The sequence below is a fragment of the Podarcis raffonei genome, chromosome 6 (genome assembly GCF_027172205.1).
Source record: "Podarcis raffonei isolate rPodRaf1 chromosome 6, rPodRaf1.pri, whole genome shotgun sequence".
In the NCBI taxonomy this organism is placed as follows: Eukaryota; Metazoa; Chordata; class Lepidosauria; order Squamata; family Lacertidae; genus Podarcis; species Podarcis raffonei.
The window spans coordinates 88,903,975-88,916,588 of NC_070607.1; the positions used below are offsets into that span (position 1 = coordinate 88,903,975).

General features: G+C 44.7%; 1 protein-coding gene across 9 annotated transcripts in view; it reads left to right on the forward strand.

The window, feature by feature from the left end:
• Positions 1 to 12,614, forward strand: part of CDH4 (cadherin 4) — a 795,473-nt gene that overhangs the window by 631,949 nt on the left and 150,910 nt on the right. For all 9 annotated transcript variants that reach the window (XM_053394415.1, XM_053394416.1, XM_053394417.1 and 6 more), the window contains one exon: positions 10,139 to 10,283. In XM_053394415.1, coding sequence (XP_053250390.1) covers positions 10,139 to 10,283 — 145 coding nt within the window. The remainder of the gene's footprint in view (positions 1 to 10,138; positions 10,284 to 12,614) is intronic.

Consider the following 12,614-nt stretch of genomic DNA (forward strand, 5'->3'; position numbering starts at 1 on the left):
AGCTCACGGGTTCTCCTGAGCCTAGCTTGATGTCATGAGTCCAGGTTCCCAGCTTGATAACACAGCAAGCATAGTTAAAAAAGAAGATTTATTGCAACAACAAACAGAAATCTCCAGACGGTCCTAACAAGCTGCCAGCATTATCAATTGTGATGACCCCTCTGAAGACTGCTTCTGGTTTTGACAGAAGATACTGAACTTATGTACTTTACATCTCTTGCTCTGCTTCCTGTCTAACAGCCCTCCCATTCAATGACACCAGGGGCTGATTGGCTCAGCTCCAACCTCTTCCTGTCCTGACAAGCTGTCACTGTGTAAGCTCGTGTCTTTTTGCATGTCTGGAGAGTTTTGGCTGTCTTCCAGCCCACTCTCCAATGTTCCCTTGGCAACCTGCATTCCACTGCCCAGAGGAGATGCCTCTAACTGCTGTATCCTTTGCTCAGCCTGATTAACCTCTGAGCTTCTCTGTTCCTGGCTGCAATTTGCAGCCCACTGCAAATCTTCACTGAGAGCTGTCTCATTCCTGACATGAACCCTTGTGTGCTTCTGCAGCCTTGCTCAATCTTTGGTCCTGACTTCTAGTTTGGTCCGTCATCCTGCCACCCAGTTTGCCCTTCAGTCCTGAACAGCACAGAGTTAAACGATGGAGTTCACTCCTGTAAGATGAGCTTGGATAATTTTAGGAGAAGATCAGACATATGCATGGAGGTTGAGGCTACTAACTCTGATAGCTACATTCCACTTCTATTGTTGGAGGCAGTGTGTCTCTGAATGTCAGTTTTAGGGAATTGAAATTGGGGAAAGTACCTTTGGGCTTAAGTTCTACTTGTGGGTTTCCCAGAGGTATCTGGTTGGCCACCACGACAATAGTGCATTTATTGCATTTTTTTAAAAAAAAAGACAAAGAAGAAACTGAGCCTCATGTTTAGTCTTTAAATGTATATTTTGTACTGTGTAATTCTAAAATCATGAAATATGTATGATACGTCCATTCCCCACCTGTGTATTTACAGCTTTGCTGCTTCCCTGCTTAGCAATCCCCACTTGTGTTAGATGCAGCTATTCAATAATGTCAAAGGGCAAAGGGCAGATTGCCCTTGGGGTGGGGGGAAAAGTAATTCTCAGCTAGAATTAAAGTTATTATCTTCAAACTGAAATGGCGATGGATTCCTTCTTTGCTCTATCTCCAGCTCAGAAAAAAACACCTCCTTTCTGAGATAAAGCAGAGAGCAAAGCAGATATCTCATCCTTTCACATCTGCCTCCCCATCCTTCCCTCCCTTCCCAGACAAAGTTTTAATTATATTTGATAGCTCTTCTTTGAAATCTCCAGGAGTTAAGTAATTTCTTTGCACTGTAAGCCTATCGGCGTGTCGCCTGCACTGCCCCACATACATATGCATTCGCTCGCGGTTTGCACTCGAGCAAAAAGCAATTCAGCGAGCAAGTGTCTCGTAATCTCACTTAAAGCTGCTGCCGTGATACACGCAGACAAGCCCTGGTTGACACATCTGTTTAATGGCACATTTGTGTCAAGAGCTGGGCTGGCAAGTGGGGATTCCCCAAGCAGAGGTTCCGGTGAAGGATGCTTGGCAAATATAGTCTTTGCGGATACCAATATGAACTAACCTGATCTGAGCTTTCCACATGAATTTGCAAATCAGTTCTAGGGAAGGAGGGACGCATTGAAATCTGGTCCATCTCAGTTCTCAGAGAGAACAGGACTCAACCCATTCTGCCCTGCTTCCAGGTGGATTTTTAATGGAATGTCCTTACAAACCCACCAGGCTATCTATCATCTATCTATCTATCATCTATCTATCTATCTATCTATCTATCATCTATCTATCTATCTATCATCTATCTATCTATCATCTATCTATCTATCTATCTATCATCTATCTATCTACAGTGGTGCCTCGCAAGACAAAATTAATTCGTTCCGCAAGTTTTTTCGTCTTGCGGTTTTTTTCGTCTTGCGAAGCACGGTGTCGGAAAAGTTTTGGAAAAGCTTCAAAAATCACCAAAGTCTTCAAAAACCTCAAAAAAGGCTACCACACCGCGTGCTATGAGTTGCTCCTCGAAGTCAAGTCGCAACTGTATTAACGGTGTTAAGAAAAAGGAAACAAACTTGCAAGACGTTTCCATCTTGCGAAGCAAGCCCATAGGGAAAATCGTTTTGCGAAGCAACTCAAAAAACCAAAAACCCTTTCGTTTTGCGAGTTTTCCGTCTTGTGAGGCAGTCGTCTTGCGAGGTACCACCGTATTTATTTGATTAATAAGTCTCTTCTTGTGACACATCTCAAAGCACATTTTCACAAAACACTTAGATAAAGCAAGTGGGTATGTAAGAACAATTCAAAACCACTACATCTATAAAAACAGATAAAGCTATTACATGGATTAAAAAAAAGCAATTTCAAACCCAAGACAAGTAGCTACTGGGATCAGAATCTCCATTTAGAAAGTTTGCTTTAAATATACATTTAAAAGCATCTTACTGGATGGTCCGAGGATTGTGCTCTGCTTTCATTCCCCCAACTTTTCCCCCTTTAACATTTCTGAAATTGTTTATCCCACTTATCACAGCCTGAGCAGTTCTCTACTTGATATTGTGCACCTTGAATGAACATAGAACAAACCCCTTCCCATGGAGCAATGGGGTTTTATGCTGTTTCAGGAGGAATTGTGCAGGGAAAAAACCAACCCAAATCAAAACTATGGCTGTAATTGTAATCCCATCTACGTAGGAGTAAGCCCCACTGAAATCAGTAGGGGCTTCTCTTACTTCTGAGAAGCCATGTTTGGGCTTGCAGCCTCAGGTGATCACTGCCTTTCACACCTCCAGTGCAGATCTCCACACAAAAAAAGATTTTCAAAAAATATTAAGGCATAATTTGAGAATAAATACTTTTAGAAATATAGGGACGCGGGTGGCGCTGTGGGTAAAACCTCAGTGCCTAGGACTTGCTGATCGTATGGTCGGTGGTTCGAATCCCCGCGGCGGGGTGAGCTCCCGTCGTTCGGTCCCAGCTCCTGCCCACCTAGCAGTTCGAAAGCACCCCTAAGTGCAAGTAGATAAATACGTACCGCTTTATAGCGGGAAGGTAACGGCGTTTCCGTGCGCTGCGCTGATGCTGGTGCTGGCTCGCCAGAGCAGCTTCGTCACACTGGCCACGTGACCCGGAAGTGTCTTCAGACAGCTCTGGCTCCTGGCCTCTTAAGTGAGATGAGCACGCAACCCCAGAGTTGGTCACGACTGGCCTGTACGGGCAGGGGTACCTTTACCTTTACCTTACTTTTAGAAATGCATACTTTCTAAGAATAGGTCTTTAAATGTGGATTTTGTGCATATTCTGTCAACTCCAACTGGCGACCCAGCTATACCCCTACCTGCACAGGAAAACCTAACTTCTGTTATCTATGCTCTGGAAACCTCTAGGTTACATTACTGCAATATGTTATATGTGGGGCTGCCTCTGAAAATGGCTCAGTAACTTCAGCTGGTGCAGAATTCAGTGGCCAGGTTGCTCACCAGGGCAAAACAGTTTGAGAATATTACAACGATTCTGGCCCAACTGCACTGGCTGCCAATTAGTTTCCGAACCCAATGTGCTGGTTTTTACCTGTAAAGCCTTAAACGGCTCAGAACTGCAATACCTCAAGGACCGCCTCTACCTATGTTGTTGTTGTTGTTTAGTCGTTTAGTCGTGTCCGACTCTTCGTGACCCCATGGACCAGAGCACGCCAGGTACTCCTGTCTTCCACTGCCTCCCGCAGTTTGGTCAAACTCATGCTGGTAGTTTCGAGAACACTGTCCCACCATCTCGTCCTCTGTCGTCCCCTTCTCCTTGTGCCCTCCATCTTTCCCAACATCAGGGTCTTTTCCAGGGAGTCTACTCTTCTCATGAGGTGGCCAAAGTATTGGAGTCTCAGCTTCAGGATCTGGCTTTCCAGTGAGCACTCAGGGCTGATTTCCTTCAAAATGGATAGGTTTGATCTTCTTGCAGTCCATGGGACTCTCAAGAGTCTCCTCCAGCACCATAATGTAAACCTCTGTCCCAGTACATTTCCGAGCACAATTCAAAGTGTTGGTGCTGACCTTTAAAGCCCTAAACGGGCCCCGGTCCAGTATACCTGAAGGAGCGTCTCCACCCCCATCATTCTGCCCGGACGCTGAGGTCCAGCGCCGAGGGCCTTCTGGCGGTTCCCTCATTGCGAGAAGCAAAGCTGCAGGGAACCAGGCAGAGGGCCTTCTCGGTAGTGGCGCCCGCCCTGTGGAACGCCCTTCCAGCAGATGTCAAAGCGATAAACAACTACCTGACATTCAGAAGACATCTTAAGGCAGCCCTATTCAGGGAAGTTTTTAACGTGTGATATTTTACTGTATTTTTGGTTTTTATGGAAGCCGCCCAGAGTGGCTGGGGAGGCCCAGCCAGATGGGCGGGGTATAAATAATAAATTATTATTATTATTATTATTACTATGTAAACCGCCCCAAACCCTGCAATCATAATCTGAGGCCCTTCTTCATGTGACTCCACCACAAGGGGTTGGCAACATGTGAATGGGCCTTTTCTGCAGTGGCTCACCAATTGTCAAATACTCTTCCTAAGGAGGCTCGCCTGGAGCCTTCATTACATATCTTTAGGGACCAGGCAAAAATGTTCGTCTTCAACAAGGCCTTTGGTTGATGAACATTCTACAGCCTTTTAAATGTGTCTGTGAAAGGAGGGTTATTGGTTTGCTTATGTTCATATTTTTATTTTGTATTTTTGTGCTGTGAACCACCCTGCCATCTTGGAATGAAGCGCAGTATACAAACTTAATAAAAATAAAATAAAAAATATAATAATAATAATGGTAATAATAGTAAAAAAAATATTATTTATACCCCGCCCTTCCCGGTTCAGAAAACCGGGCTCAGGGCAGCTAACAACAAATTTAAAACACTTAATTGATGCAACAAAAAACAGCATAAAATACAGTATAAAACATGAATAACAATAAATTCAAAAATCAAAAATCAATTTAGGGGGAAAACCCATCCAATAAACATTAGATGATCATCAGGGCTAGCTGGCTAAATTAGGCCTATTTGGACCAGAGAGGAGACCAGGGGAGAATTAGCTGTGGGATCCCAGAGCGGGTAATCTTCATAAAAATGGGAGGGGGGAAGGAAGGGGAATAAAAGATCAGGCTAAGTTCAAATTGAAAGCCAGGCGGAATAGCTCTGTCTTACAGGCCCTGCGGAAGGAAGTTAAATCCTGCAGGGCCCTGGTCTCATGGGACAGAGCATTCCACCAGGTCGGAACCATCACTGAGAAGGCCCTACTGGGACCGAGATTGATTCTCCAGCATCTTCAGGTAGAGGTGAGAAGGAATTATGGATGGAACCCTGAAGGACCACTGCCACCAAGCAAAAACAATACTGATCTGGATAGGCCAATGATCTGACTCAATATCAGGCAGGTTCCTATGTCCCTAAGTCTCTACATGTACACCTCCACCCCGGCAAGCAAGAGATGTTATCCCAGTTCAAGGGCAGATTCCAGCCAGGCAAAAGCATTCAAGAATGATGCAGAGCAAGGCTGGTGAGGGGTATGATCTGAGGAGAGGAGCATGGCCTGGGAAGAGGGGGAAATGGAAGAGAAATGGAGTGAATTGTGCTCCTGTGTTTTCACATCAAGACACGCTGGGGAAATATGTGCACAAAACCACTTTCCCCCCTCGGATAATGCGTCAAAAGAACTGTGTCAAATAGAGGTGACAAAGGATGACATTTAAAAATAACAAGTCATGGAGAATTGGTGGCATTTGAGGATTATTGAAGAGCTAAGATATGAAACTGCTGAACTATTAACTAAAATACGCAACTTCTCCATAAAAAAACACCTTCTTAACCCATTGACTGGAAGGTAGCCAAAGTAAAACCAATTTATAAAAGGAGTCAGGTGGGATCCAAGAAATTACAGGCTTGTCAACCTAACTTCTGTCCATAGTAAATCAGTCGAAAGCATGATTAAGACTAGAATTGTTAAACCTTTAGAAAAATAAGCCTCGCTTAGGAAAGTACAGCATGGCTTCTGCAATGGGATGCTTCCCTTCGCTAGCTTTTTAAGCTCTCCTTTTAACAAATTCCTCACCAAAGAACCCTGGAGAAACATAGCAATGTTGGGATGAGAAAACCAGAGCTCCTACCATTCCAGTTAATGGATTTTAAAACAAGAGGTTAGGAATAAATGGATAACCTTTCACAACCAAGGGAAAACAACATAAAGGTGTGTGTGTGTGTTTTCCCCTCCTGTTAATATTATTTAGCATATTTATAAAATGTTTCAAGGTCAGGGATAGATTGCGAAGTGGGCAACTTTGCAGGTGAAACCAGCCTTTTTAGAAAGCTGGAATTGTGAGCAGACTAGAGAGAGCTCCAAATGGAATTCTCCAAACTCAGGACCAGAAGAACCTCCTGGATCAGCTCACTGGCCCATCTAGTCCAGCATTCTGTTCTCACAGTGGCTAACCAGGTGTCCAGGGGAAGGCTGCAATCAGAACCTCAATGCAACAGCATTTTCTTCACTTGTGCTGCCCAGCAACAGGAATTCAGAGGCCTACTGCCTTTGATGCTGGAGGTAGCACATGGCCATGATAGCTAACAGCTCTTGATGGTCTTGTTTTCCATAAATTTGTCTAAACCCCTTTTAAAGTTGGCCATCTTGTGACAGTAAATTATGTAGCCTGTGAGCTAAATTTGCATTAAATGTTGGCGAATGGACAAGAGAATGCCAGCTCAGATTCAATGTAAGCAAAGTGATTCGCAATGGAATTCAAGACATCCAATATATTTGTTAAGTGTTTGTATATTCTCTTGATTGGTGTCATTGGCTCTATCTCCCCAAGAAAGAGCTGCAAACTCAACAAACAAAATCTTAAAGAACATGGAACAAGGTAAAAGGGAAATCCAAGGGAAGGTCCTAAAATTAAAATACCAAACATCTTAGTACCATTGTCTAACTGTGGCCCATCCATGCTTAGAACCTACTACACACTATCAGTTGTGCAACCTTAACATGTGTACCATGGATGTAGAGACAGTTCAGTAGCATGGCTGTACCATATTTTTCACCCTATAGGGTGCACTGGCCCATAGGGTGCACTTATTTGGGGGGGGGGAATTATTCCCCCCCCCGAGCCCCAAAGAGCAAAGAAGCCATGACAGCGGATGGATCTCGCTAGCTGTCCTGGCTTCGTTTTTAGCCTCGGGGCTGGGGGTCTGGGAGTGAAGGCGAGGTTGCGCATCGCTCCCGGAGTTTGCGGGGCTGGGGGTGGGGGAAGCCCGAGCTTCCCCCGACCCCAGCCCCCAGAACAGGCTGCTATCCGCAAGCCTGGCTTGCAGATATCTGCCCGAAGCCCGGGGCGTGCCCCGATGCGCTCCCCGGTTTTCGGGCTGCAGGCTGCTGTCCGCAAGCCTTGGGAGCCCGGTGGGAACTCCCGCCGGGCTCCCAAGGCTTGCGGATAGCTTCCTGTAGCCTGGAGAGCGAGAGGGGTCGGTGCGCACCGACCCCTCTAGCTTTCCAGGCTTCAGCGAAAGCCTGCATTCGCCCCATAGGACGCACACACATTTCCCCTTCATTTTTGGAGGGGAAAAAGTGCGTCCTATAGGGCGAAAATGCGGTACTTCATTATGAGGGCTTATTAAACAAATTCCAGACCTGCTTACATCCAGAAGTGCCATTGCTCTCAATGGAATTTTCTTGGGAGTCAATACACTCAAGGTCGCATTACTAACCACATACCCCTCAACTGCCCTGATTAAATCAGGACACCCTGTATGTGTGATATCTCTCACGAGAGCCTGGAACCCAAAACCACACATTTTTGGGCTTTATGCTCTCACAAGGGTCACATGACTTGTGTGGGAGAGTGGCCTGGAAGACGCAGGTCCTGGTTTTCAGCCTCAATGTGTTGGATGGTATATAATCAGAAGGGCCGGTCACCAGATTTATCTGTGGCGCAAACCCTGGAGAGATCTGGGTCCCAGACTGCTGCAGGTCAGGTTGAGAGCCCAGAGCTATGTGGGGCTTTCAGTGGAGAGGGGCATCAGGCAGGAAGAAGAGGCAAGTGTGAGTGACAAGGCTGAGAAAGGAGAAAAATGGGGCAGCATCTTCACAGGAGAAGGTAGGGAAATGCCTTTCCCACCAGACCTCTCATTCTTCCAGAGCCTCTCCTCTTTCCTGATCCTTCCTGCCCCCTGAAGCCACGTGGATAGGAGCAGCACCAGCAGGATTTTCCTGATATCACCTTCATGCATTTGAAGGAACTGTGGAAGTAGCAGCTCCCACACTACAAAGTTGGTGCATGTTGGGCTGCTCACATGCTGATATTTCTGCATCAGCCCTAAACGGCCTCAGTCCAGTATACCTGAAGGAGCGTCTCCACCCCCCATCGTTCTGCCCGGACACTGCTCCGAGGGCCTTCTGGCAGTTCCCTCGCTGTGAGAAGCCAAGCTACAGGGAACCAGGCAGAGGGCCTTCTCAGTAGTGGTGCCCGCCCTGTGGAACGCCCTCCCGCCAGATGTCAAAGAGAAAAATAGCTAACAAACTTTTAGAAGATATCTAATGGCAGCCCTGTTTAGGGAAGCTTTTAATGTTTAATAGGTTATTGTATTTTAGTGTTTTGTTGGAAGCCGCCCAGAGTGGCTGGGGGGTCCCAGCCAGATGGGCGGGGTATAAATAAATTATTATTATTATTATTATTATTATTATTGTCATTGTCATTGTCATCATCATCAGTGGAGATGGGCAGGTCAGTTTCTTTCCAGTACACATCAGTTTTGCATGTGTTTATTCCTAAACCCATTCCATTCCATTTCAGGATTAAACCTGCACAAAATTTGGTTTCTAAAATACATGGTTTTGAAGCAGATTTTATCCTAAAAGATGGACTTTTAAATTGTTTGAGCCAAGAACTGTATTGCAACATTCAGAGAAGTGGACTATTGGAAGGATAAAAATTGTTCTGATTCATGTATCCCCATCCAGGAGGTGAAAATTAGACCAGTTCATTCTTTTTTTAAAAAAAGGACTGTACAAAGTTCTCCTCCACATCCCTACGACAACACGTTATTTATTTGCAATTAGTTGTTGAGTCCTCAGCTGAAATGGCATGCTGTGTTCAATCATTTTTAGTATCAGTGTGAATAACCACAAAAATGGCCCACTAGGAACAGGAAAAAGATTTTTTTAAAAAACTACCTACATAAATAGACAGAACAATGAGTAATCATCTGAGAAAATGGAAGATGGGATTTTTTGGATGAAAAAACAGGTGGTGGTTCTGAAGAAATGATGTGTTCTTAATATTTGTATTGATAACGGCTTGGCAGAGAAAAAAGTTCCGGAAGTTTTCCATTCTTCTTGATTGACTGCTTTTACCTTTATCATTTCTGGGTTTGGGCTGCAGAAATAAAAAATCTGTCTCTATAAAGGCATTTTCCGCTCTCCTGTACATGGACATTTGTTGACACAGTGGCCTGAGAGACTAAGTAACCCACTGGAGAGGCTGCCACAGTGAAACTGTGCCACACAGAAACCAGGAGGAAGGATAAAGAACCCTTAGATCCTAACAGGACTTCAAAGTATGACAATGTGTCCTCTGTTTTTTTAAGAAATCCAAAACCTTACTCCGGATAGCATCCCCCAAAACTGATACCCAGCACCATGTTTAGAGTTTAGTGCAAATCCATTCGAACTTTCAAGAAATGAGGTCAGGTTTCCCTGTTACTATGATGGGATTTGCTTAAAGAAAGTCAATATATCTTCCTCTTCCTTTTTCACTTTTAGAAAAAGCAGCTTTTTTCATATGTACAGCTGCACCACTCATGAGGTTTGTCCAAAACACAGAAATTCAAGCAAGCCACTAAAACTGCAGCACAACTTCAAGGTTCATATTATTATGCATACCAAAATCAGCTGGATAGATTTGCTATAGAAAACCCCATAGAAAATTTCCATTATTCTGACAGTTATAAATCCTAATGTTGTCGAAGAGTCTAAATGGCAGAAGATGACACATAGCCTCGCCGAGTGCTGAATCCCATTACTGACATGGTTTTCCCCCTCCTCTCTTTTTCTTAACAGCTTCGAGCGCATGCAGTGGATATGAATGGAAACAAAGTGGAGAACCCCATTGATCTCTACATCTACGTTATTGACATGAATGACAACAGGCCAGAGTTCATAAACCAAGTCTATAACGGATCCGTTGATGAAGGATCCAAACCAGGTACGGTAGGAATTGCCCGTGGAACTGTTGCAAGTCTTTAGATAATAAAGTGCTGTTTTATATTGTGTCCCTTGCCCATCCTTGGATGTTAAGGCATTGTTGTTTATTTCTGTGTAGAGCATCCATTAAAGAACAGGAAGGGGTGTGGAGGAATCCCAGAACAGTTAACACATTCAGCCCTTAAACCAAGCAGTTTGAAAGCATGCAAGTGCAAGTAGATAAATAGGTACCGCTGCAGTGGGAAGGTAAACCGCATTTCCATGTGCTCTGGTTTCCGTCACGATGTCCCGTTGCTCCAGAAATGGTTTAGTCATGCTTGGCCACATGACCTGGAAAACTGTCCATGGACAAACACCAGCTCCCTTGGCCTGAAAGCGAGATGAGCACCGCAATCCCATAGTCGCCTTTGACTGGACTTAATCATGCAGCAGTCCTTTACCTTTTACCTTTTTTATATGCACTGCAAGTCTTCTAAAGTAAAATCTGGACCTGAGTTACTGCATGCTTGTGTGTAGCATCAGATCAGATTAGGCGGCAGCACATCTCATGCTCAAGACTCCTGCCCTGGTTTCAGACGAGTTCTGCAAGGGCCTGGCACGAGTTATACTAAGTAGCTCTGGGATCTGTGTGAGCTGTGTAGGGGTGGGGGAGATATTTGGTTCAGTTTGCCTTTAAAGCAGAATGTACTTACCATAATTTGCACTTTCTGAAAACTGAAACAGAGGCAGCCTTTGAAATCCACACTTCTCCAAATTTTACAATGCGGTTCTCTGGCCAAGTTATGTATACAAAAATGAATATACTAGGCTGAAATGTGCATAAAAATGGATATATTCATGAAAAATTCTTATATTAGGAAACACTGATTTGCAAAAAAAAAAAAAAAAATTGGGGGAACTGCAAATTTTAAAAAAGTGTTTATTAGGAGAAAGCCGCACTAAAATCCGTTGAATTTTTGAGAGGATTTTATATTATTATTATTATTATTATTATTATTATTATTATTATTATTATTATGGCAAACTCATGTAGAACTGAGAATAATACTGGAAAACAAGAAACTGATAGGAGCCAAAACTGACACACTGACCTGTGCCTAGTGCTGAGTAACCCCTGCCTTTGACTTCCATGCAAAAGTTCCTTTCCCAAAGGATTTCCTTGAGCGGGGTAACTTAATGCAATTCCCTCCAGCTGTTGTTAGAGTACAGCTTCCAACAGTGCCACCAACATGGCCAAAGGTCAGGGATTATGGAATATGTAATACAGCAAAATCTGGAGGGACACAAACATCTGCAGAACACCACATTGACCATCCCTGTCCTTGCAGTTCAACAATGGAGGCAATCACCTGGAAATATGGTGAGTTTTCCGTCAGTTGAGCACAGGCTGAATGGCCATTTGTTGGGGATGCATTGACTGCCTTGGATTTCCTGCATCACGCAAAATCCTAGTTTGTTGTTGTTGTTTAGTTGTTTAGTCGTGTCCGACTCTTCGTGACCCCATGGACCGGAGCACGCCAGGCACTCCTGTCTCCCTTCCTGGTCTATGATTCGAGGCTTTCCCTTTTTTTCTGCTTCTCTCTTTTCCCTTCTCATTAAAATGCAGAAGGAAATCAAAAACAAAACAGAAGAAATGATGTAGCTGAAACTTGCATAATGCTGCTTAGGCTGGGGCGTGAACCACTTCTGGGTCTCAGATAGCAAGTAATGCAATTCAATGTAAGTTAGGCAGGACTTAGATCTTCTATCACTCCCCATCAGTTGAAAATCAGTTATTCAGAGCATACATTGAGGGTGGATACCCATTGGGACTGGTAGGGCAGAAGGCAAGGACACCAACAGTAACTAGTACTGGAGCCAGTGACAGACAGAGCCAATTAATCCTTCTTTTGTGCTCATTCTCCTCCCTGCAGAGTTCTACACAGGCAACTCTGAGGCTAAGGGCTGAAGGCCAGTGCTGCTTGTAAGGAGGAAGGCAGGCAGGTGGGAGCTGGCCGAGGGCAGGCCAAGGTTGGTGGGACAGTTTGCCACAATGGACCAACCTCCATAGAGAATATCTCTGCACCGGCTCAAGGAACGGAGCGATTTGCAATCTTTGAGAGAGATTGGGCCCGGATGCATTCCCAGGTGTTGTGAACCTAACCCAACAAGCCAAGCTTCAGTAGTGGCTTATGAAAGGAGGGAGTCAAGAGTGAGATCTTCCTGCTGGTGAAACTCCATTTATCAGAACGGAGAAAGCCAAGGTGGCAGTGGGGTCAGGGGAACTCCAGGCTGCCACTGCCAACCCTCAACTCCTCCAGTCTCGCCACCACTCTTTTCTATCTTGGCAAAC